Consider the following 26,004-nt stretch of genomic DNA (forward strand, 5'->3'; position numbering starts at 1 on the left):
ACCAGGGTGGGGCATAGTCAACATTACTAGTTTGAACATCTTAGCTCTGTTTGTTGAGGAGTTACAGTGTTTTAACATGATCACAAATGCACACACAGATGGCACTGCCCTGTCATGACTGAAGATTGTAGACTGTTTACTAATGATATTTATTATAGTGGTGTAATTTCATGACAAAGTGTCTAAATAATTCTTCCACCGCCAGTACAACATATAAGGCCCTTAAACAGATTTTGGATCATTAAAACATTTTGAGGCCCTCTGGTATTTTACATGATGATTTACTATTAATAATATAATCAATTGTGCAAAGAAAAACAAAACAGAAACAGAGACATTTATGTTTGTGCAAGAGTAGAGCTCAGAAATTGAATTAAAGTGGAAAATGATATCTGGGTTTATGATGTTTGCGGATGACTTTGTGATCTGTAGTGAGAACAGGGAGCAGGTGGGGGGTGGGGTGGTGAAGCAGTGAGGTTGCAAGGACTTAAAGCAGAGGTCTCAAACGTGTGGCCTGGGGGCCAAATCCGGCCCGTCAAAGGGTCCAGTCTGGCCCATGGGATAAATTAGTGAAATGCAACAATTACAATGAAAGTATTAATCATTTTAGTTCAAGTTCCATATCCAGACCAATTTAATCTGAAGTGGGTAGGATCAGTAAAATACGATCATAATAACCTATAAATACTCACAACTCCAAATTTTTCTCTTTGTAAATGTAAACATTTTCATGTCATTTTACTGTAGTTACACTAAAACAAACTATAATTTCACAAAAACGAATGCGAACGCGAATAACCTAAACAAACATTAACATTTTGAAATGTCTGAAGTGCAAATGTACCAATATTCTGCCTGTTATTAAATGTTTTGTGTATTTGCTGATCCACTGTTGTCTGTAAGTTGTAATTTACATGTGTAAATGATAAACTGAGTCATAATATTGTTAAAATTGCATTTAGTTTTCTTAAGAAATTTCAGTTTGTTCATGTTTATCACATAATTTTACAGGATAGTTGGTCGATGTAAATATTTTCATTGTATAATTACCTCTGCCAAGGAGGTTATGTTTTTGGTGGCGTTGGTTTGTCTGTTTGTCTGTCTGTTTGTCTGTCTGTGTGCAAGATAACTCAAAAAGTTATGGACGGATTTGGATGAAAATTTCAGGAAATGTTGATGCTGACACAAGGAACAAATGACTAAATTTTGGTGGTGACTGGGGGGTGGGGGGGGGCACTGATGTGCCTTGGCGGAGGTCTGCGCTCTCCGAGTGCTTTTCTAGAAAAGAGAGCGCAGACCTCCGTCAAGGCAGATCAGTGCCCCCACTCCTGATCACCACCAAAATTTAATTATTTGTTCCTTGTGCCAGTATCAAAATTTCCTGAAATTTTCATCCAAATCCGTGATCTGCCTTGGCGGAGGTCTGCGCTCTCCGAGTGCTTTTCTAGTTTTACTTTTTTTGCACTAAAACATAGAGGAAAGTTGGAGTTTACATTATTTATATATTATTATGTTATTATTTCAGTGGTCTGGCCCACTTCAGATTAAAATTGGGCTTAATGTGGCCCCTGAACTAAAATGAGTTTGACACCCATGACTTTAAGCATTAACTGTAAACTGTTCAGAACTATGTGGAGGTTGGCTTGGAGGTAAAGAAACGAGCTCAGGCAGAGTAGAATGGGAAAAGTGGCAGGAGTGATGTGTGACAAAACATATCAGAAGAAGAAGAATTAAAGAATTACGGGGAAAAGAAGAAAAATTAAAGGAAATGTGTACAGGAAGATAGTGATGTTATGTGATTGATGGAATTTTCTGGAGTAGTACAAGACTTTTATTTTGAAATGCAGGGCCGGAAGTGCGCATGCTCCGTTTGGTGTACCTTGATGGCGGACGGTTGAAGCTCCGAGGTCCCGTGACAAAATTTTCATGGGAACTTTCAACAGCCAGGAGAGGACTGATGTTTCCTGCTTCTCTCACTTGATGGACGCTTATGGGTAGCAAGAAAAAAATACACTCACATTTGGAAGGTTTGGGGTCTTTAGTTTTGTCTAAAACGGATCAAAAGTTGTGTATATTGACAGTGAGTGTTATTCTGCGAAATATCCCCGCTGGAAGTAAGAAAATAGATGACCACCGCATCGAAATACTGTAAGGTACGTGATGTTCATGTAAATGTTACGTACCTTGCTCTTTGCTAACGTAGCGCTGGCTAACATAGAGAAGTGTTTATTAAACCTGTCACAGTGGAACATAAGTAGTATGGTTTTGTTTGTGTGTAGTAGTAGAGAAATTGTTGTTGTGAATGGTATAAACGCCAAATAACGTTAACCTTCACTGTTCAATAAAGAGTTTAAACACAGTGTAAACAAACTTGTGTAAACGAGAACGCTGTTTAACACACATCACAGGCTGCTATTATGAGCCTCTACTCTGGTATTTACTGTGTACTTTACACACGGGAGTTTGTTAGAGCTTGTCAAATCGCTCATTTTGTCTGTGTAGGTGTGCGAGTGGGTACATTATTTGTTTGTATCCAACTCCTCCCTCCTCTGGCTCCGTTTTTCTTCTCTCCTCGGCTGGAGAGGCTCTGCTTTTTCCTGTAACACACGTGATCTGTGTAAAACTTGTAAAGGTGTAAATACACGTTCAGCCCCAAACTACAGAATTCACTAAACAGAAGTTGGTGCAGTGTTGTTTACTCAGTTAAATTACTTGCCAAGCCTTAAAAGCTGTCAAGATGAATTTCCATTTTATTGAATATGTTGATTCAGCTGTTCGTTATAGCCAGAGGCAGCTGTCTGATGTTCATGTGAAAGCATAAAGCGTCTTTCAAAAAAAGTTGAATAGACTTGAAATGACAGGAATGATGCCAATGTTCGTAGTCTTTTCTCTCACCTGACAATATTTTAATGCTTTAGAAATAAACTGGAAATCTGATTTGTTGCTTTTGTTTATTATGAAATGTGGAGACTCACAGCCAGTGGCTTGATGTAACAGATGGTTATGAGGAACATGTTTTTATAACAGCTTTGATGTTTCAAATAATAGAAAGAAAGGCTTTAATAACATTTTTTCCAGAATAGTTTAAAAAGCTGTGTTCAGCTAGAGAATACCAAGAGATTTCCTTGTTTCCTGCATGTTTATTCAGACCTGTTTCTAAAAGGAAGTGCAAACCAGTTTGCAGACCATGCATGTCTGTAAGCTGTCTGGACGGTCAGTGTTAAGGGTAGGAATTTATCCACATGCTGAGGTCGGTGGTACATAATACACCACACTGCCCTTCATCAGTCACAATGGGGTGAGATGTTTTTAATGGCTTTGTTGTTAAGTATTGCACTACACATAAATTGTCATTTGTAAAAATGAGTTGTCACCAGGGTTTTCCCTTGGCTTTCAGAGGGCTTATGTGCTCTGTAGGTTTCAGTGTTTTCTCCAAGTTTGGGTTAGACTCGGGTCCCCATCTGGGGGGGGGTATTTAGGGTCCTTTCACAAGAGCCAACAATACTAATTTCACAACATTTTATCTTATATTATTAACACATCTTTGCACACAAGTTTGGAACAAAATGAGAAGATGAATAATGAACAACTTCTGAAAAGCTTAAAAACAAAAATGGTTTAAGATGTCCACTGGGAACCAACTACAATAGTTTAATTTGGGAGAGGTTGTTTGTTTAGTTTTGATGCTCTACACATTGATTTTGCATTCTCTTGGCTTAGGCGGTTCCCTAAATGGCTTGGGAGGTGCACCTAAGTCTTACAATGGTAGGGAAAACCCCAGTAACTGGCAGCATTGACAGTGAGTCTACCTGAGTGTGGTTAACTCAACTAAGTGCTTCACGTCGCATTGGTTTGTGTTTCTGTGTTTTTAAGTGAATACATTTCTGTTTGAGCTTTCACATCCAATTTATCATTCTGCGATGACTTCTGATTTGTTTTCTTGCCACAATGCTAGTCACGCATGATGCAGTCTCACAATCACACAGAAGAAATATGTTCAACATCCTTTTAGGATATCCACAGGCGAGGATGTGTTTTCGAGCTGAGCAGGAAGAATGCTATTTTTGATCCCTGTGTAGTAGCCTGTCAGCACAAGTTAATTCATGTTGTAGCATGAAGGCTGGGCATTAAGTTCAGCTTGGGGATGTACCATGATGCAACATGATTTTCCTCCCTTTTTATACTAATTATACAATCACAACCTTTGCTTCCTATCCTTACACCAAATTAAGCAGTGTCTCTTAGTGGGTGTGGTGTCTTGCAGCATTCCATATAAAGGAGTAGCAAAGTCTGCTGAAAATGTACGTAATACACGATTATAGGTTATCCCCAAGTTGAACAGAAATATTTCTGGAATGTTATAGAGCGGGTCCTACCCTGTGTCATTCACAGCCTTTTAACTGTGCAGAAATGCACATGTGAAACAGTTCAAGGAAGTAGCCAACCATTAATGTGTGTACAGCCAAGTAAGAAAAGTTTATTCTGTAGAGCACCTTTCAAAGAGTAGAACTGTGTTAAAGAATAAACTAAAACAAATTCAACAATGCCACTAAACTGCTTCCCAATCTAAAGAGTTGCTTCATGAAGTGTTTCACAGTTATATATATATTTTTTTAATATTACACTACAAAATACTAAAAATGAACAAAAACACTAAACCATAGTCAACAGTTTCATAAACGTGTGTTTAATAGTCAAAAGAAGGTTTCCCACTGGTATTCTTCATGTTACTGTGTTTAACATAGTGCTCATTGTTGACCATGATAGTGGTTTTGTAACCAGATGGTATTAGTAAATGAACATATACACACTGTGAGGAACATGTTCGTTCTGCTGGTGTTTGGGATTTGTCTTGGGGGTGTGGACGAATGTAGATAGAGGAAAGTTTAAATTAGAAACGAAAGAGAAAGGGAGGCTTGTGATAAAGAGGGCATGAAGGTCCCTGTGGCTGCACACATGCATTTTAAAGAGAGCCACTCTTTTGCTGCCCTTAACCCCCAACGTGAGGAGAATGAGGCATCCTGTTAGGATGCAATCTGGATCAATAAGCACGCAGAGAAAGTTGTTCAAGAGCAGATTTTCCATGTGTTGTAAGCAGACGAAAGTAAGAGTAACAAAGGCTGTGGTCAGAAAAAAAAACTACTGGACAAACAGGGCTTACCTCACCGACATCAAACAATGGACAAAGTCAGAGTAGCAGACAAAGAGCTGTACTGTAAAACAAACAGACATGGCATAACTCTTTGTGAAAGAAAGGAGACATGCTTTTGTATGCATGATTTTGTCAAAGCTTCAACTTTCTATTCTTCACCGGATATTTATGCTGTTTCATTCCATAAAATGAATGAAATTGATTAGCTTACTAGACTCCCAATAAGAATAAGTCTTGACCCTTTTGGCATTATTGGATTCCATTACACCATTCCAATTAGCTCTATTTCCCTCTTAAAACATTGTTGTCCTTGTCTTACTCTTGACCTATTTTGTAATTTCAGCTCCCACCTATTAAAATGCTCTTCGACTGAGTGTAAGAAGCGAAAATGTCACAGAGCCAGCATGCGAGCTTGTATGTGTCACTGTGCATTAAAGAACGTGGGCTTCAATGCCTTCACATGTTAGAGAGGATCTGTTTGATGTGAACACATGAAGAGACGGAGATTTATCATTCTGGCAGATGGGTATCATTCTGAAGATGGGTAGTACCATAAATGGGAAAAACAAAAAGTAACCAAGATGTGGAGTTTTGTGGATAATCAGATAGCAATGATGCATGTTCAAGCCCAGTGGATAGAGGGAGTTAACAGTGTTTTATTTCCTGATTGCCCAGGAGGTGGGATCCCACCTGCTGTCATGTTACAGGTCACTGACTCTTTTGCTTGTGCATTCTTGTTAAAATTGTCACCCTTTACCAAAGCACAGAAACTGTTACACAACGTTTTTAGAAGTAATTCCTTGATAAATCAAAGTCAAAAGATCCCCGTAATAGTTCATAAGTCGGCTGATTAATGTCAGATTTGCATTCAGTGAAAATGAAAATGACTTTTATTATTCTTGGCGAAGCACATGTGACATCAGAAAATATTGAAAACACAGCTGCAAAACAATTGACAAAAAACTGACATTGATTTTTTTTTTTTTTTTTTTTTGGATGTGAATATATCCAAGAATTTCACCAGTTGACCTGAATAACTCAGTGGGAAAAAATGAATAATTACCTGATGAAGAATGATGACGATGGGTGGTTTGCTGTGCCTGCAGATATTGCATGTCACTCACTAACAACAAATTCTGTGTATCCAAGACTCAATAAATGGTAAAGTATTTTACATCAGACAGATTTGTTGTAGATAAGTTATGGAGGAGTTGTTCTTGTGTATCAAGCAGCAAAAAAAAGTTGTAACATGACATAAAAGGTTTATGATACAACTTTGGAACAGTATGTTTTGGGCCCAGGAGAAGAACCTGGAGGACCAGATGATATGATGATATGCTTGGTGAACTAGTGACACAATAGATGTAACTATATGGGCATTCTGACAGCATAGACCTCTGCCAAGGCTTCAATTTGTTGTTCCACAATACTATGAAACCACAACCAAACCACAGATAATGATTTTTTCCATCGGTTATGTTAACTGACCATTAATATGATAATAAAAGTTTTTGTTAGTCTGAGGGTAAACTGTTCTTCAGTATTAAAGAGAATAAAACTGTTCGATCCTCCAATCCTTTTTTATGGCTCTTCTCCAAAATGTAAGGCCTTCATCCCCAGCCCATGCCATACCCTTCCTCCAGATTTCATAAAAATCCATACAGTAGTTTTTGCTCAGTCCTGCAGACAGAGAGATGTAACCACAGATTGCATAACCATATACCACACATAAACATGCATATTTGTTTTATGCTGGTTATCAGTTTATTTAAGGTTGTGTGGTTTAACCACATATCAACAAACACTTCATTAACACAGGTGTAGCTTCAGTCAATGTTCGAGCATTGTTTTCTCAGACTATATTGCCACCTAGTAACACTGCAGACTGAAATGTGTGAGAGCAGAAGAAGAACACCAGTTTCACTTCCTAAATAAATGAGTGGCCTGTTCTCTTTTCTCCTCTGCAGCACTGACCCAGAATGGGGATGAGGCCAGTTGTATACTTGAAGTAAAACCCAGGGGAACCCATAAAAAGTTGGACCTCTGACCATCAATTTGTGACCTTACACCTCTGAATGCCAAGACCCTAAGATGGAGGACCATTCCAGTTTTCCCAGTGTCAGCATACCCTGCCACGATGAGCAGAGGGAAGGGAAGAAAAAACGTTACACAGTACGCATTATCATTATGTTCATGGTTGATTAACGTTCTAAGATAAAGTATATGGTTAAATAATTTGTTTTTTGTATTTGTGTTTATATATTTTGTCTTTTCCTCTATTTTAGGTATATAAAGTTATAGTTAATGTTGGACAGCATGAATGGTTTGTCTTTAGACGATATGCAGAATTTGACAAACTCTACAACACAGTGAGTAGTAGACTGTTTTCATTTTTGTGTCAAATTTTTAGATTGCAATAGTATTTGTTATTCTTTGATGCCCTGGGTTTTGTACCAATGTTCATGTTGATATTCACAGACTTTTGACTCCTTCCTTGATTCTCTGTTGGTTTGTCTTGTTTTGTTGCAGTTAAAGAAACAGTTTCCATCTATGAACTTGAAAATTCCTGCCAAAAGGATATTTGGGGACAATTTTGACCCTGGTAAATACTCAAACTACTCTCTTGTTACTGTGATAAAAAAGTTCTCTGCACAGTAATCCAGAATAATAAAGAAGCCCAGTTTCACATATTAGACTTCATTTATTTGTAATTATTACTGCATCCATCCAACAGAGTTCATCAAACAAAGACGAGCTGGGCTCCACGAGTTCATAAAGAGAATAGTTTCACATTCACAGCTTTGTAACCAGTAAGTGTCAGTGAATTCACCTTTCATTTTGAATGTATTTAATGTTTATAATGAATAATTCCTATGAAATAAATTGGTTCCTCTTAAACTTTGTAGTCCAGATGTGAGGAGCTTTCTGCTGATGGACAAATTGAAACGCTTTTCAGATGCGTCTGAGGATGAAGACGACAAAGTAAGACATTGATGAGTTCAAGCTGGTTTTGATTTGGAAGATTTCCCGCCAAAGCCAAAATAAGACGATATCTTGCAAGGTCATGACTCTAGACCAGGGGTCACCAACCCTGGTCCTTGAGAGCTACTATCCTGCATGTTTTAGATGTATCCCCCTTCTAACACACTTGATTCAAATGATAAACCTATTATCAACCTCTGCGGAAGCCTAATAATGACTTGTCAGGTGTGCTAGAAGAGGTCAACATCTAAAACATGCAAGATAGTAGCTCTCAAGGACCAGGCCTGGTGACCCCTGCTGTAGACTATACCCCATGGAGTTAAATAGATCTAATTTAAACAGATTTCCCTTTTCACTTTGTAGAGCAAATAAAGTGTTCATTTTTGTTGACAGTAAAGCTTCAGTCTTTCTCAGTTTTATTAAATAGTTCCATCTTGATGAGCAGTCTAGATAACATTGTCTGTGTTACCTAACAGAACAGCTCTACCTCAAGAAACATTAACCTGGGACCGTCTGGAAATCCACAGTATGTTCTGTTATCTAATGCCCCTTAGAAAATGAAATTAACACAAAGCAGATTTTTTAAAATTACTTTTCATGTCCATATGTCTTTATGTAACAACTCTGTGTTATTTTCATTTCAGTGCAAAACCCACAGACTTTGACTTTTTAAAAGTCATAGGAAAAGGGAGTTTTGGAAAGGTACGTGAAAATGTAACACCAGAAAGTTCATTAGCTTTCTGCTAATTTGACATTGAGAGTGACTATTTTGTCATGCTATCACATTATTCTCTTGATCAAGTGTTGCTTCTTTTGGGGTAGGAACAAGTTTTGGTTCTGTGTGTCTTGACCTTTCCATGTAGGAAGTGAGAATCAGATCTGGATTAACTTGGTTTGTACAGTTGGTTTAATGTTCAACAAGCTTTCTCTTCCCTTTGAACAGGTTTTCCTTGCAAAAAGGAAGCATGATGGAAAGTATTATGCGGTCAAGGTCTTACAGAAAAAGGTCATTCTCAACAGAAAAGAGGTAACTTCAGATAGCCTTAGGGGCAGTCTTACTCATTTTTCAGACATGCATATATGAGTCATGCTTTTCTTACTAAATCATTATTTCCTCAAATTAGCAAAAACATATCATGGCAGAACGCAACGTACTGCTCAAGAATGTCAAGCACCCTTTCCTGGTTGGGCTCCATTATTCCTTCCAGACGACAGACAAGTTATACTTCATCTTGGATTTCATCAATGGTGGAGAAGTGAGTATTCTGAGTACTCTGATTGTGAGTGTGAGCAATTGTGCTCACATAGCAATGAGTCACATGGTCAAGATTGAGCAGTAATACAGGAAGTATGTTTGAAACTCCTTTAAGGAAATAGCTCAGAGTGCTGCTTTACTTTGTTACCACAACTCCCAAACGTAAAATTCTTATCAGAGATCACATTGCGTAGAATAAAGAATGACTTGCTGTGGGACTTCCTCTATTGGTCTTCTTTAACAGCCTTTTTAAACCTAACCTGTCATCTCTATGTGAGAGGGACTAAAGGCAGTTTGTTTCTGAGTAAATCTGTCTCTTACCCTACTGGGCAAGTTAAAGATAACATTCAGATACATTACACACTACATAGTTCAGTGTGACAAAAATAATTTTGTATTTCTACAAAATCAGATGATGCATGGTGCAGTATTTGTGGCCTTTAAAATCATCCGTTAGATGTCATATAGTGGCTCAGTGATTGAGTTCAGTAATCATTTCAAGTACTTATAAAGGGGTCATATTTTGCTAAACCCACTTTTATTAGTCTGTGGTACATTTATTTGTGTATTTGGACCCTAATAGTTCCAAAAGCTTGAATTTGAACCCTCCAGGTGCTGCCAGGCTATTTTTATATTCATTTTGGCAAAAACTGAGTTCTACAACCCGTTTTAATTCCTTCTTAATTTGTTACATTTATAACTAGTTATGTCACGACATTTGCACATATAAGGTCAAGACTTCCAACGAACATTTCTCCAAGTACGCCAGTGGTTGTAGTCCATAATGAAAACGTGTCCAAACTTTGAGCTGATTACCTAAAATGTTCAGTTGTTGGTTGTACTATTGAACACAAGTGGCTGAACAGGACAGAGCAGCATGGTCAACAACCTGGAGGGGGTGGGGTGTGAAGTGGCTCATTTGCATTTAAAGGGCCAGCACTCAAAACGACCTTTCTGGTGTCATTACTGAGAAATAGGGTTGAAGATGGACCTGTGGAGTTGACCTAATGGAGAATTCAGACCCAAGCATAGTATTTACAGTTTATGTAGACCTCAAAGAAATGTTTTAAAATGCATAATTCCATTTAAAAAAAGAAAAATATCACTCCTTTAATGCACACTAATCATTCACTGTAACATTTCCATTTCAGCTTTTCTTCCATCTTCAAAGAGAGCGGACCTTTCCAGAATCCAGGGCAAGATTTTACATTGCTGAAATGGCCAGTGCACTGGGATATCTTCACTCTTTCAACATTGTATACAGGTATGTCAAGAGTTTAATTACATATGAATATGGTCTAGCTTAAATTGTGACTATATTAGTGCCATATACAGTATGTAGTCTACTATATTTCTACTATTGCACTATTTTTCAGGGACTTGAAGCCAGAAAACATTCTTCTTGACAGTGAAGTGAGTATTCTTGTTTCTGAAAAAATTTGGAATAAATGTCATTTTAGTCTACGTGAATGTCAGCTGTCTGTTTTCTTGTGTTAGATGTTGTTTTAGACAGGATGCTGCTCATGTTCAGGGCTACAGTGGGTGCCCTAACACCAGCTGCAGACCGGGCCATAAGTCCAACATATACAGCACCCATTCATTATACCACCATCAGTGTCATTTCCAGTTCCAGTCGGACAGAATCCGTGTGATTGGATTAGCTCTTACTAATGATTTCCCTGCCTAGCCTTATTGAGAAAGTGAGGGACCGGTGAATGGGACTGACTGAGTTGTGCTACAGCCAACATTCCTGCAGCAACAATAGAATCCTCAGTCCCCTTGGATAATGAGCTGCTTGTGCGGCACATGTTGTCTAAAAACGTCTCTATGTCCTCTGTTTAAAGGGGCATATCGTTTTGACGGACTTTGGATTGTGCAAAGAAGGCATTTCCCAGACAGATACCACCACTACCTTTTGTGGAACACCTGAGGTATGACGGTACCAGCTTTTTAAACATAAACCACAGGAAAAGTGTTGACAAGTAATGATTAGTAACCTTTTTTAGATAAAATTGGTTAATAATATAACACATAACAGTGTTCCTTGTTAGAGTTGAAGTTCAAGAAAATACACCTTTATATTTTATACAGCTGTTGAAATGTATTTGTTTGATATATAATAAGTTTTATTATGTTTGTTTTGTACTCCCTATCAGTACTTAGCTCCAGAGGTCCTGAGGAAGCAGCCGTATGATAACACTGTTGACTGGTGGTGTCTGGGTTCAGTGCTCTATGAAATGTTGTTCGGTCTGGTGAGTTTTTAATTTTGATCTGTTGATAAATTCACTGCCTTGTACTTATTTAAGATTATTTGTAGGATAAAAGCAGAAATGTGTTGGACTAACTGGATGCTATAGTGAATTTGCTAGAGCGCTGAATGTAAAAGCACATTCACTCACTGCCATTTAATTTTTTAAATTTCCAGCCACCTTTCTACAGCAGGGATACACACGAGATGTATGACAACATCCTCCATAAACCCCTGGTGATGCGTGCTGGTGCATCCAGCACAGCCTGGTCTCTCCTCCAGGGTCTGCTGGAAAAAGACGGCACACACAGACTGGGGTCCAGGGATGACTTTGTGAGTTGGATTATTAACTGCACTGACCAAATCATGACATGTGGTTGAATTTTGTGATATTTGGGCTCCCTCTAGTGGCCAATTTGGATAGCTCAAGCCAATGATGCTAACGTTGCAGATGATAAAGATGTGTTTTCTATAAATACAAAATTATATTGAAATTTATATTGATTGTTCATTTTCAGAATGAGATAAAAGCACACAGCTTCTTCTCTTCCATCAACTGGGATGACCTTGAACAGAAAAAAATCCCTCCCCCATTCACGCCTACAGTGGTAAATGATTTTGCCTTTGGTGAAATAATACCTTTGAACTGAGTTTTCAATTTTTTCAGAAAGGCTAATTTAACTGTTACACATATGTAATGTGATGTATTATATTTGTTCTGCAATTGTGTCACCACTTAAATCATTATTAATTATCACATGATTTTTCTGCTTTTTTTCCATGTTTACAGAGCTCTCTCTGCGATATCTCAAACTTTGACACAGAATTCACAGATGAGATGGTGCCCAACTCCATCTGTTGGTCACAAGATCATTCCATTGTCAACGCCAGTGTTATGGAGGCAGATGATGCCTTTGTGGGCTTTTCTTACGCCCCGCCTTCAGATGACTCTTTCCTCTGAAGTATCCCTAATAACCTGTTTACTCGCCTTAACCACCTTAACTTCTTTTGACTAAAGGGAAGAATTTATTCAATGGATGAATTTGTTTGATGAGACCAAAGCAACCAGCTGAGGAAAAAAATGCACATAAAACAGATTTTGGCTGGAACAAATGGTATCAGAAAAGAGTTTTTTCTTTTTTTTTTTTTTTTTTTTAACAATTTGTATTTATATAAATATATATATATACATAACAGATTATATTTTTAAGAATTTTGAACAACCACCTTCCATTAGTGTAATTTCTGGTGGTTTCTAAATCAAGCCTTTAGAAAGCCTTAAATTTGTCCCTTAAGTGAAATCAATGTGCAGTTTTCTGGTAAACTTGAACAGTTCAATGGACACCATTTGACTGTCATGGAAATGTTTGTCCATGTAATTACTGTAAAAAAAAAAGACTTATGTATCATTCATATTGACTAAGCTGGAAATAGGGATTTACTTGAGCGACCGCTGAATAAAGCATTTTGGTTTATAGGTCATTTATATAACAAAATTGTATTTACAGTTTGTGTTTGCAGATACTGAATTTATGTATTTTATTGTGTTTATTAGTTTTTGCTCTTCTATGTCTTAACACATTTATTTCTAATTGCTAAAATAAGGAATTCATGTCGCTTTTATTTGCCCTGCATTAAAGTCTATACTCCGGCACAGAAATAAAATGTCAAAGGAAGTAATCTGAGTGTCTGTGTGTTTTGTAGATAGATAGATAGATAGATAGATAGATAGATAGATAGATAGATAGATAGATAGATAGATAGATAGATAGATAGATAGATGCTATATTTGCCTAAATGTGCTTCGTTATATTAAGATAAACATTGAGTAAAAGTACATATGTGGAATAGCTCTATAAAGTTTAAGTACTTTGGTAAATATACGGTAAATTATTGTATTGACTTCTTTTTTGTAACGTCATGGCATAATCTCGCGATACTAACGATCGTTACCAGGGCAACCAAGAGGAGCGCGCAAAAAGACTACGGAGCTGGCCCGAGCTTACCTGTCAAGAAGTCAAAATGGTTGACTATTTTTCGTTAAAAGAATCTGTTTTAATCTATTTAGATAGGAGTGGCGGCCTTCAGAAACTTGCTGAAGACTGCAAACAATTGAACGGTATGCCTGTATACTGTAAAGACCGAAAAATACTGTATAAAGGCTAGTTAAGATAAGTACAATTCCCAAAGCATAATTTTAGCAAGTAGCATAGTTAGCGGTAGTACTAAATTTCTCATCCCTTTCCAGATCCCCAGCAGACGGAAGCTGTGTACAGGTTTTGTGTCTGTGTAAATCCATCTGATGTGATTGAGATAGATCCTGAATTAGGTGACTGTGTCCTGCATGACCCCCTCAAAGCAACAGCCTTATTTCAGTCAGTAAGTGAAAACATTATTAGCTAAACCGAGATTGTAACCATTTACAATAACTTTAGATACACTCACTAAATTCGTCTTTCAGGTTTGCTTCCTAGCAATAAGGACACTTTCACTAGTTGAAAAAATACATACAAAGAGTCAGGTATGTAATAAGTGCAGCTAATCTGGTCAGTGAATGCAACATGTTCATTGTAAGAAGCTTTATGTACACCTAGTTCACTAGATTATCAGTTCAGTCCAGTAACTTTTGCACATTCCCTTTAAGGTAAATGTAGTTCTGAAGCTGACACACCTGCCTCCTTTTCCTGAGTATACCTTGGACCTCTGTGCCTTCCCTCGCTCGTATGGCCCCATGAAGCCTGTCTTCATGGAGGGTGTAGTCATAGCCATGACAAGGGTCACAAAATACACTCAGGGGGCCAAGTTTCTCTGCATTAATGAAGACTGCCCCTGCTCTACAGGTGCCACTACTCCAAGAACTTATTCTGTTACTGTATTACATGTTCTTTCAAATATCCTCATGCAGTTATTAACCTTAGATGTTTTATACCATCCCCATAAAATAAGTATTCATAGAATCACAACTGCCTTAATGTTACATAGATTACATTTCCCTGGTGCTGGTTCTAGGATTCCACCACATCCGTGTCCATGTACCTGGGGCCACTGAATCAGCTACTGTGAGAAATGACTTCAGCTGCATAGTCTGCAGCTCCCCACTGAGGGAGGATATGAAGTTTAGAGTACTAGGAGGTGAGAGCAATGCTTTTGATGTCACCAGGGGTTTATCAAAATTAGCTCTGGGCACAGGGTACATATATAAAATGACCATTGTTATGTTTTATATTTTTATGTTTGTTTTTGGAGACAAACAACTGGTGGAGCTAATGCATTACAAAGCAATGGATGTTCTGAGGGCTCATCAGCAAAGCTCACTTCGATACCAATCTGTCACTCTGTTTCTGAGAGGTATGTTAACGTCACTCAAACTAAAGATGGGGATAAGATTTTATCAAAGGACCAGTCTCTGATTATGTCATTATGTGCCCTATTAAAGGGGTATCAAAATATTCTGAATTTGCAAAGGCAGAGCTCATATAATTTCAGGTGCAGTGCAATAATAGTGTATTATCAAGATCATTATCAATGGCAGTAAGTTTAAAAAAAAATTCCAAGGCTATGGTAAGAATAATAATTTCAGCATTTCAGTGTTTGCATAACATAATAAATGGGTATCTTTATTTCTCCCTGCTAAAAAAAAAAATGCAGCTTCAAATTAAAAGCCAAAGTTCTAAGAACATACTACATCAATATCCTCAAAACTTATTTGTGAGTCAGTCATTACTTTCATCCATTATGTTCACTCCCAGTGATGGATAACATGGTTGTTAACAGCTTATATTTACACACAGTCAGATGTTTTGAGGTTTGTCATTAATTTCTCTGACTTTCTAAATGAGGCTTACTTTGGAGCTGGAACTTAGCGGGGGAGAGTTCAAATAAAAACATTTTTGTGCAGCCAGCCGCACATGGTGCCTCATGTTGGGATATTAAGTGTTTCTGTCCCTTCTAACAACAAGCCAGTACCTCTGAGAGTTTAGCAAATCTCAGCACCAGGATTAACATATTCTGTTGACCCAGTCCTGTAGAGGAATTCAATCCACATGGCTCCTGTTACTAAACATATATGTTAATAAGTGCAAGGAACACTCATTAGCTGGCTCTGCGATTCACACACAGAGAAATCATTGTTCTAAAGACCTCACTCTGTGTTTGTCTTGGCAGTGGTTTGTAGGTGGCATGCATGTTTCTTCAATAATCCCTATGCAGTAAAGAACAACCCCTTTGAGTGATATTTCTTTGTTTTTGCTATTCATATAGATGAGCTGTGTAACTCAATGAGAATTGGTCAGCTCTACAGTGTGGTAGGCATTCCTGCACATGTGCACCAGTGGCCCCATATTACCTGGAGTATAGAGGCAAATAACATTCAACCGTGGGAATCTGAATGTAAGCAGTAAATGTTGTATTAAATCCTGCTGAAAAAATTACCAAATGTTAGACAAGGGAAAAAGAGTGTACCCATCACAACTTACACAACATATGCTATGCTGAGACATGTCATGTTTCCCAACTGTATTTACAGATCCACATAAAGTTAGTGTCAACCTCCAGGAACTGTTGAAGGCTACAGCTGGTTCTCCTTGGAGGTTTTCGGCCATCATAGCTCATTGCTTTGGGTTGGATGTGGCTCCTCCAGGCCTGTACAACACTTTGAAACTGTGCTTGATGCTCAGCTTAGTGCAAACTAAAGTGGATGTAAAGGAAACATTTCACAGCCTTGATCTCCTAGTTATCACCACTGACACTCTCATAATAGACAGGTGATACCGAACCAGTGAGTAGACAAGATACCAAACTTGAATTTATGTCCCCCTTTACAGCATGTTATCTGTGTTTGGTTTAGACTAATGACATACAGCTTGAGCTTGGCTCGACGTGGGGTCAGGCATCAGCCCTCAGGGGAGGTGTTCGCCTCTCTGTCACGGGACCAACATGGAGCAGGCACTGCTAACATCCACGGTGGCTCTGCTCTTTTAGCCACTGGGGGCATTTGCATGTTGGGAGATCTGGGTTGTTACAAAAAAGACAAGCTGGATGCCATTCAGTCAGGTAGAGTACCATGGTCATTTAAGAACTTATATAAGAGGAAAATATATAAACAGTTGTGGTTAATTTAAGACATTTACTGGTGTACTTTAATATTTTTCTTCAGTGCTGGAGAGCCGGACAGTGTCTGTGTTCATCCCAGGCAAGAAGTATGGTGAGGATGCTGACCAGCAGCTTTCCTTCCCTGTACAGTGCAGCTTCTGGGCTCTGGCAGAAGCTACAGATGCCGCTCGATTGTCTACCAGGGCAGACAACGCTGTGCTGGGAAGAGCAGTGAGTTCAGACACAATAGGGTTATATCATCCTTGGATAGATAAAGTAGAGGCACATAACATTGCAGATGTAAAATGTTTTCTTAGTTCTTAGATGCTTATAATATTGCTGAGCTGCTGAACGTAGTTGTGTTGTACAATAAAGTTAGTTAATGCAGCATCTCTGATTCAGCTCACATATGTTTTAAATGGTAATGGGAAAACTGGAAATAAAGACAGTTTAATTTTGGTCTGGAAACATCTCTGCCCAGAAAATCATTTGCAGTGGAGCCCCATTTTCCTTTGCAGAGGAACTCAAAAAAGAAAAGTTTATTAGCACGGGAGTATTCAGGATCTCAGGTTACGTATAACTTAAAATACAACTGTGGTGCTTATATCAATATAATGCTAATTATTTGTCTTAATTTAAATTTTATTTTACTTTAGCTATAGTACAAGTGAACTTTCCCTAGAGGATAAATAAAGTTAATCTCATCAGAATTTTGGCACAACAGTTAAGAGCAAACAGCACATTAAAAAGATCTGATGGCCAGACTTGTCTGTGAGCAGGAAATGGGCCCGGTACAGATTCAACTGGCAGATGTCTTTGGCCTGGTCATTCAGTGTCGGGATAATGTGGGAGACCAGGCTCTGCTCGCCCAGACTGTCCACACCCTTCAGCAGGCAGTACAGCCTGGAAAACCCGTCTATCCTTCCTGCATGACAATTTCAACACAGGACTACCAGGAGGTTATTTTTTCCTGTTGTGAAGGCCCAAGCATGACTTTCTTCAAACATGCATACATATACTAACTGGCTGCTTACAAATTAATTTCAATCCCAATCGCTGTCCCTAACTCTGTCTTCCAGCTCATAGCTCATGTGCAGGGTTTACAAGTAGAACTGAGTCCTGGAGCAGAAAAACTGATCCACGGCTACTACATGGCAAGCCGTAGAGTCCGAACACAGAGTCAGGCTGTCAACATGTCTGCAGCGTCTGTTAAGCTACTGTAAGCACAAGTCTGCTGCTTTTACTCCTATGCATCCATAACATACATTATCAGAGGAGTCCAGTGTGGTACCACTGACATCCACTAGGTGGGGAGCTCCTATATGGTTTGAGCTTTAGTCGTGATTATTTTTCATGTACTTATGACAAATGTTTACAGTGTGATGACATTATGTTAAACTTAAATTAAGAAAATAAATGTTTTTCCAGTAGCCATGCAGATGAAAATGTCATTAAACTCAGTCTCAAAATATTTACATAGCTTGGACCTGAATTACTCATTTTGCCATCCAACCTTTCATAATTGTAAGTTAACTTCATAGTCAGTAAAAATGACTAATGAACTAATGGTTTAATCTTACTTTTCAATTAATTTCTTTTTTTACTTCAACTCTCAGAATCTCCTTAGCCGAGGCTCACTGCAAGTTGTGTCTCAGAACTCGAGTACTGGAGGAGGACGCTGTGATTGCTGTGCTTCTTTGTGAAAACTCCGTCACCCTAAAGCATGGTACAGTTTTCCTTACACCACCTCTACATTCCAGTGACATTTACAGTCACATAAAAGACTTTACACATTACCACCATTTGGTCCTCTATTGGCTACAAGATAAGTTGTGTTAAGGATATTTCTTTCTGCAGGAACATCTGCTCTGGTTATTCCACCGGATGCAGTTTTTCCCTGTGATGTGGCTGATGTGGATGGTTTACACAGACGAGATCTAAGCCTGGATGAGCTCCACCAGAATATCCTACGCTTCATCTATACTTATGCACCGGGAGCAAACGCATACATCACCGAAGAGTAGAAACACAGGTGGGCACAGAATGATCAATGTAACAGTCCATCCCTTGATTAATTTTTCTTGCCTTTTAATATTGGTAAACTTGTCTACAATACAAGTGGACAAAGACCTGAGAAGTATCTACAGCAAATATAAGTTTAGTTAAAGAAGCCACAAATACATGCAATTTAACTCCATAGAAGTGTTACTTACATTTGTTTAATTTATGACAAATCATTTTACAACAACCGTTGACCACAAATCTTTCAAACTACTGAGATTCCTTCTGAATTGAAGTCTCCTGCGTTCACCAACACTGTAAGAGACAAAACAATAAAAAAAAAAAAAAAATCATACACATTATATCCCAAAATACAGGTAGTGAAATAATTAATATGCATTTATTCCTTTTAACCTTTTCCTCAAACAGTATAATGTTAACTTAGGATAGGCACTCACATTCAGATTAGACTTCATTTTAGTCCATTAGACCCGGTATACCTGCCAAAGAATAGAGAAAGCATATTAGTTTAAGAATACAGTATTGCATAGTTTCATAAATCTGAATTTTAGTTCAGTTGGTAACACTTAACATCCCATTTTGGTCTGATGGGTAAACGGCAAAAAAGTGAGCTCATCATTACTGCTTTGAGATAAATTAGTCCAGCGAATATGAGTTGCTTGGGTAATATTGAACTATAAACTAGTTCAATCACTGGCTTTACTTACCATAGATGAGGCTGAAGGACAACTGGACTTCATGCCACTGTAGCTACTTCTGCTGCTGATCTATAGGGAAGATATTGTTTTAAATTTTATATGCTGTACATTTTATCTCTTAATTTAGCACATAATCATATGAAATTGAAAAATATAGCATTTTTTAAACAATGCAAAGTTATCGTTGCTGCTGGTAATTCAGTAATCACAGTGTCACCATTATAGTGTCTGATGGGTAAACGGCGAAATGTGAACTCATCACTATTACAGCAGCATTGACTACATCTGCTTTTCCAACTTATGACAATGCCTGTCTTCATGATTGTTAATATTCAAAGGGGAAATAAAACAGCAAAAAAAGGCACTGACCCCTGGGGAAGCAGAGAAGAAATGTTTCCATCTAGTGCATCTCATGTAACAGCAGCAGGACCTCTGAAAAACAGTTACAGTTGGTTTGCGATATCATTTTTATTCCAACATTATTTCATACTTTTGTAAAACAAATCCTGATTAATGTTATTTCACTGGAGATTCAGAAAGTCACAGTTTCACCACCTTATTTGTCAGATGGGTAAACGGCAAAAAAATGTGAACTCATCATTGTTCCAGCATTATAGACTGCATATACTTTTCCACTTTAGAAAATACCTTTGCTCCCGAGGTTGTTAAAACATGACATAATGAAGCATTAATTAATTCAGCACTCACCTCTAGCCATAGAGAAGAAAGGTTTACTTCTCATGTGAAGACAGCATAACTTCTGGGAGAAGAAAAAAAACAGAACAATTAGCCAAGATACAATTTCTATTCTGGTATCACTTCACGCGAGGACACAAGACCAGTTCCAATATATTATTCCACTGGAAATTCAGAAAGTCACAGTTTCACCATCTTATCGTCTGATGGGTAAACGGCAAATATGTGAACTCATCACTAGTCCAGCAAACTCAAGTTCTTTACAAGTACAATCAGTAAAGGCCTTATCTCATACGGTCATCAAGATTCAACTATATTGTTCAAGTAGCATAAATTAAGCTGCATTATAAATAAAGACAGTTATGAGGCACTCACCTCTGAACCTGCAGAGAAGAGATCATGTGTGTCTCATGTGAACGCACCATGACTTCTGAAAAACAATTACACATGCGTCCTGTTACAACCACATCTAACTGATATAAAACAAGTTGTTACAAGGCTGCACTGGGTTTCAGTAAGACACAGTTTCACCATCTTATTGTCTGATGGGTAAACGGCAAAAATGTGAATTCATCACTAATCAGTAAGGACTCCGATAGCATGCACACAAAAATCTACAGAAAAAACGTGTGTAGTATACTCACGTTAAGGTCCATAGAGTGAAGACAAATCTTTGGCAATTTCTGGATTGCAATGGTGGCATGACATCTGAAAGTAATTTCAGTAATTTCAGTAATTGTTAGAGCAGAATGCTATTTAACAGGACAAGTCATTTTCACCAGCAACCCTTGAGAAAACAAGGGACATATCAGATATGTATTCAGTAACAGTTAACTTGTTTTTATTTTAATAAAACCACCCTAAGTTGCAATAAATGATCATATCTACTCCAATCCAGTCTGACAGTAACTTTAACAAACCTCAATAGAGCTCTCTCTGGAGCCATCTATTGATTTTCAGCTTGCATGAGTAAGCTGTACTGAAGGGATAGTCAATATGGTGAGGATGGATGACTGATCACCCAGGGGTCAGAGGGTACCCTGTAACACAGCTTGGGAGCACCGCTATCATCACAGGTCTGAGGACGGGTTCAACAGCAGGTCACGACCTCTGCCATGACCTCACGTCCTCATAGGAGGCCATGAAGTCTCTTTCCACTGAAATAATAGGACCAGCAGCTCTTCTGCTGACCCCTGGACAAAACCGGGAATGGACAGTGGTATAAAAAGCTGCATGACACAGGGGACGTTTGTCCCTTTAGACTGTCCTGAACAATGATTTATTGCATGACTTGCACTGGTTAAGTATAATAAGGGTACCTGTAGGTTTGATCTGCCCACATAGGGACTGCTACATTGTTACTGCTGAAAATTGACAGAATGCTAATTTTTGCAAGAAGATATTTGTTAGCGGATGTGAAAACAAACACCGGCAATGGTGTAGGAATAACTGAAGAATAAATATATTTCTAAAGTCCGGCGGAAGATTTCCAAACCCACGTGTTTTTGGGTACTCTGCCCGATATTATGAATGAACCGTGAGGTGACATACACCACAGGGTATTTATTGAAACATTAAGCTACGGGACAAGTGCGTTTTAGTTAAATTTTAATTCCGTAAAAATATTATATAGACCACGTAAAGTTAACTACAATCTGCAACCTCTTCTCCCACGTGGCCACGAGCTAGTTTAGCTGCTAGCTAACTAGCATGAGAAAGAGCTAACTGGAGATAACGCATAAATAACGCCACAAGAAAGGCATTGCTATATAAACATTAAATACGTGAAACTTTCTCACCAGTGCACGCTTCAGTGTTTAAGATTAATGACAAAGAAGTCATGTTAGAGTTGTCGTCTGTTGGAGAGTCCGGCTCCTGCTCTGCTCGCGGTCCTCTGTCCAAGACTAAAGGAAGGGCTTCCGGGTCCGACCTCCGCGCTCTGCGCCTCAAAGCTGCGCACTGCACCACATCGCACAGCTGACTTACAGTCTAATTAACCCGGTATCGCCACTAAGTTTCTCCCATTTCATGATGTTCATTTTAAATCACAGTCACTGGCAATAAATGCATCATATATTTTCCCACAAAATCATCATGCATTGTTAGCTGTATGATTAAAATAATCAGGCTAAATGTCATGTTATCCGAACTTTAACCTACAGATGACGGAGAGACTCTGACAGAGACTTCTTACCAATCTGATTAAAAACCTGCCACCTCCATCTTTTCCATTAAACCTACTTGAACAGCAAGATAGATCCTATTTGGAGGGATGAAATAACCTTCCCACTGCGCTGATCAGTATTTAAAGAAGAAGGCAAGTTGAGGTTAATTAGACGTTAACTATTTGAGATGAGGTGTCACTGCACAGAGAAGAAAACTCCTCATTTTTGTTTACACCCAGGGTAGTTTTCTTAACATTTATTTATTTATTTGCATTATAGGTATATATAGCTGTCGTTCGTTTTTTTTTTTTTTTTTTTAAAAAAAGCACAGTACAGCTGAGACTGTGATTGTTTAGGCAAGTGCATTTCACAGTGAGAATAATTAAACGTATTTAAACCTCAGCTTATGGTACAGCAGTGCATTTTTGCAACGATTACATTTTGTATTTTGATCAAATGATATTACAATCTGACCATAACGCTGCACTTAATTTTAGTTTAGAATGTATTAAACGAATTGTTAAATTCTTGAGTTCTTAAATGATCACCAAATACCGGTCACAAATATTATTTATTATTATTAATATTAATATTAATAATAATAATTAATAATAATAATAATAATAATAATAATAATAATAATAATATATCAAAAATCATCCCATTAATGTATTTTAATTTCCGTCACATGCTTTTAAAAGATTTTCTCTTATTCAAACTATATGAAGCACGTCTTCTTTCATTTAAGTCATTTATTCACAAATACATTTACAACCATGCATGTCAAAATAAGAAGGAACATGAGATGAGGAGCCACCATTGTTGACTCCCTGACAGACCACTTCACATGACAGATGTTAAGTTATTCACACATGCATTTAGTGCAAATGTTTCAACTGAAAGTGCACACCTCAAGCATGACGGACTCATTAGCCCATGGAATTTCTACAGATATCATACCTGGGACATGTATGGAGCTGCACAAAGCAGAACAAACAGGATTAGCCAAAATAACAACAGAACAACATAAAGTATGCCTTCTCAAAATGTGTACAATAAAATTCACATAATATATTAATTTACAATGTCTTCCTATTGGTGGGGCTTAGTGTGAGTGAAGTCATTGAGACTAATTGTCCTACAATCATAAGGCATTTGCTGCTGTCAAAGCAAGCAGCATGGACTCATGCAAATATTAAATCTGTTTTCAACCAATGATTTCAGCCTATTATTGGGAGGTGGACGACGACGGGCCTTGATTCTCTGACTCTGAAGGGTTTTTAGTGTTGAGGAACTGTCCGGACGCTCCGACGTACAGTCTGGATCGCATTGGCCATTTCTGAAAAGACATCTGAAATTAAGCTCCTGGACGGTCTGAAAGGCCGCACATGGGACAGATGCATGCCGTAAAATTATTATGACATTAATATGGCGTAAGATTAAAAAAAAATATGCATCGTTATAATCTATGCAGTGATGGTTTCTGGGAGTCAGTTGTTGATTATATGTAGCGGCATACAATAAAATAAAATACATTATTATTTAGCTATTATAATTATTGACAGATACCAACATTTAAACAATTTATTATTATTATTATTATTATTATTATTATTATTATTATTATTATTATTATTATTACTGACCTTCACCGGGTGCAGGTAGCCTTCACCTTTCAGTGAATGTAACGCCTCTGTGTGTTTTGTGCTCTCTCCCTCCTCCGTGCCTTCTTCTTGTAGTGTTCTTGTCAAATGGGCAATATACGTGGTGGCCAGTATCAACACGTCGAGTTTGGACAGCTTGGTGTCCGGCGGCACAGACGGCAAAGTCCTTTGTAGCTCCAGGAAGGCGTTCCTCAGGGTTTGCACCCGGCTCCTCTCCCGTGCTGCGTTCGCTGCAGCCGGCCGTCCTCTGCCGCCGAGTCCCCCGGCCTGGAGCACCCTGGCCCGATGGAGCTCCCGGCGGCGGCCGTCTGGACTGGGACTGGAGCTCGGACTGGACGCCGGGCTGTCATCCACCACCACCCCCGAGCAATTACCGCTGTCCATTCGGAGTGTGTGTCTGCCAACCATCCGGGTGTACTTCACAGACCTGGACAGATCACAACCACATAAATGAGCACAGGTTACTTTAGATGTTTTGCAGAAATACATGTTTGAGTTGACAACTATTTTCAAAACAAGTTGTTGCATACATTATCCTGTTTATTGAAATTGTTGTTTCCTGTTGAAACTTTTACTTATGAGACTATGACATTTTAAATATAACTGTTGTCTTTCCCTGTTATTTATTTAACTATATTTTAAGGTGTCATGCTTACAAGCATTAATAAAAATCTAACAGATGCAGCACATTCTTGACAGCTCATCTTCTAAAAAATGTATATGCCAAATTACATAACAGATAACCATCCAATACTTATAGACACTCATTTGCTGACATGTAAAAAAACAAAAACAAACCCCTGTTATACAAATGGTGTTCCCTGACATGTCAGGGTACAAACTCCGGTTCTGGTTGGTGGTTTGATGTGCAGTTTACCTCTGGTATTTCTCAAAGGCGCTGTCTTGTAAAACGACATGAAGGTAATCCAAAAAAAAAGAGGCTTCGACAGGACAGAGAATTTGCTCTTCTTTGTAGAATAGTCCCACTCCACGTCCAGCTTATCCTTATAAAGTGGAGCGTCTCCAGACAAGGTGCGCACAAGTCCCAGTACGCGTATCCAACTCTTCACCTGTGTGCGTAAAAGTCTCGGGAGCCCTTAATTTATTGGATACACAAAACGGTAGACAAGTTTTTCACTCCGACGTAATTAATCACTCTCCCCATAACACTCCCTCGCTGTGGAGAAGACTGCTCTTTTCCCTTTCCTAACTTATTCCTGTCTGAGGGCAGCAGAGGCTCACTTTCAACGCCAGAGGCAGGGCTCTCCTTCCCTTTACCTCTGATATGTGGTAGGCCATATCCCACCCTAATTGGCTGCGAATCTGACACTGTATTTTCTTTATAAGCCTATCAAAAAGTGGCAACGGGAAGAAATTTTTGTCAAAATTACCTCAGAAATGTGCTCGTCATGGTCCGGAACAAAGGCTAGTCTATCAAAACGCTATTTGCAACAGACCATGAAGACAAGCTGACAAGTGTAAGGTGATATGCAAAACATTTGACTAATTGCCAGGGTGTCTTGAATTGCAAGCTCATTGGAGCAGCTAATAAATAAACTCCTGCACTGCAATCAACAGGCAGGCATTGAGGAAATTCTTGCGAGACTCATAAATTAATCACTCTGATTTTCATGGCTCCAAACGGAGATGTCGGTAAATTAATGAAAGGAATTATTCAGAATATGTATATCCTCAGACTGTTCTTAATAAACACTGTTTTTGTAAGGATGGAGTAACCGTATTGCTCCGGGCCACTAATTATATGGCGAAGTAAAAGAAGGTTAAGTAAGCTGGTTTCCCTAATTACCCCGTGTCTTTCAGGGGTTACACACCCACGTGGCTCCCAAAAACTCCTTCAAACATTCAATAACAATGGTACCAATAAGACATCCGCATTGTTACTGTAATTCCTGTAAAAGAGGACTTTATCATTTGTCACAGTTGACTGAGTGTGAGCATATTTTGTTGACTTTGGATAATGTAAAGCCTTGTAATAATAGGGTATAATGATCATAGATTATGCCACTCTGC

General features: G+C 38.4%; 3 protein-coding genes and 1 long non-coding RNA gene across 8 annotated transcripts; 2 read left to right on the forward strand and 2 right to left on the reverse strand.

The window, feature by feature from the left end:
• The first annotated feature begins 1,905 nt into the window (after window positions 1-1,905).
• sgk3 (serum/glucocorticoid regulated kinase family member 3) lies at window positions 1,906-13,317 on the forward strand. 2 transcript variants are annotated; one of them, XM_030122908.1, is made up of 17 exons: window positions 1,906-2,027; window positions 7,120-7,324; window positions 7,438-7,521; window positions 7,682-7,754; window positions 7,887-7,962; window positions 8,059-8,134; window positions 8,611-8,660; window positions 8,779-8,836; window positions 9,078-9,161; window positions 9,259-9,390; window positions 10,541-10,653; window positions 10,766-10,802; window positions 11,234-11,320; window positions 11,546-11,641; window positions 11,815-11,970; window positions 12,156-12,245; window positions 12,428-13,317. In XM_030122908.1, the coding sequence occupies exons 2-17, from the start codon at window positions 7,244-7,246 to the stop codon at window positions 12,596-12,598; spliced, it is 1,464 nt and encodes a 487-aa protein (XP_029978768.1). In that variant the 5' UTR covers window positions 1,906-2,027; window positions 7,120-7,243; the 3' UTR covers window positions 12,599-13,317. The 2 variants fall into 2 exon arrangements, with proteins under 2 accessions (XP_029978768.1, XP_029978767.1); XM_030122907.1 differs by having other exon boundaries at window positions 1,909-2,153.
• A 342-nt stretch (window positions 13,318-13,659) lies between these two features.
• Window positions 13,660-24,143, forward strand: mcmdc2 (minichromosome maintenance domain containing 2). Its single transcript, XM_030122708.1, has 15 exons — window positions 13,660-13,756; window positions 13,886-14,016; window positions 14,099-14,158; window positions 14,282-14,477; window positions 14,647-14,769; window positions 14,884-14,985; window positions 15,898-16,026; window positions 16,163-16,400; window positions 16,484-16,689; window positions 16,793-16,959; window positions 17,508-17,687; window positions 17,808-17,947; window positions 18,345-18,454; window positions 18,586-18,760; window positions 24,049-24,143. The coding sequence occupies exons 1-14, from the start codon at window positions 13,660-13,662 to the stop codon at window positions 18,750-18,752; spliced, it is 2,046 nt and encodes a 681-aa protein (XP_029978568.1). The 3' UTR covers window positions 18,753-18,760; window positions 24,049-24,143.
• Window positions 18,782-22,072, reverse strand: LOC115410884 (uncharacterized). 3 transcript variants are annotated; one of them, XR_003934148.1, is made up of 8 exons: window positions 21,944-22,072; window positions 20,789-20,852; window positions 20,520-20,574; window positions 20,157-20,205; window positions 19,818-19,880; window positions 19,458-19,517; window positions 19,188-19,229; window positions 18,782-19,044 (listed from the first exon to the last, which is right to left on the reverse strand). It is a non-coding gene; the product is annotated as an uncharacterized LOC115410884 (long non-coding RNA). The 3 variants fall into 3 exon arrangements; XR_003934146.1 differs by having other exon boundaries at window positions 20,157-20,208; XR_003934147.1 differs by having other exon boundaries at window positions 20,157-20,208; window positions 20,520-20,571; window positions 20,785-20,852.
• Window positions 23,173-25,134, reverse strand: tcf24 (transcription factor 24). 2 transcript variants are annotated; one of them, XM_030122707.1, is made up of 3 exons: window positions 24,851-25,134; window positions 23,956-24,400; window positions 23,173-23,648 (listed from the first exon to the last, which is right to left on the reverse strand). In XM_030122707.1, exons 2-3 carry the CDS (start codon window positions 24,379-24,381, stop codon window positions 23,538-23,540), a joined length of 537 nt encoding a protein of 178 aa, XP_029978567.1. In that variant the 5' UTR covers window positions 24,382-24,400; window positions 24,851-25,134; the 3' UTR covers window positions 23,173-23,537. The 2 variants fall into 2 exon arrangements, with proteins under 2 accessions (XP_029978567.1, XP_029978566.1); XM_030122706.1 differs by lacking the exon at window positions 24,851-25,134 and having other exon boundaries at window positions 23,956-24,494.
• Window positions 25,135-26,004: the final 870 nt, after the last annotated feature.

This window comes from Sphaeramia orbicularis, chromosome 20, assembly GCF_902148855.1.
Source record: "Sphaeramia orbicularis chromosome 20, fSphaOr1.1, whole genome shotgun sequence".
In the NCBI taxonomy this organism is placed as follows: Eukaryota; Metazoa; Chordata; class Actinopteri; order Kurtiformes; family Apogonidae; genus Sphaeramia; species Sphaeramia orbicularis.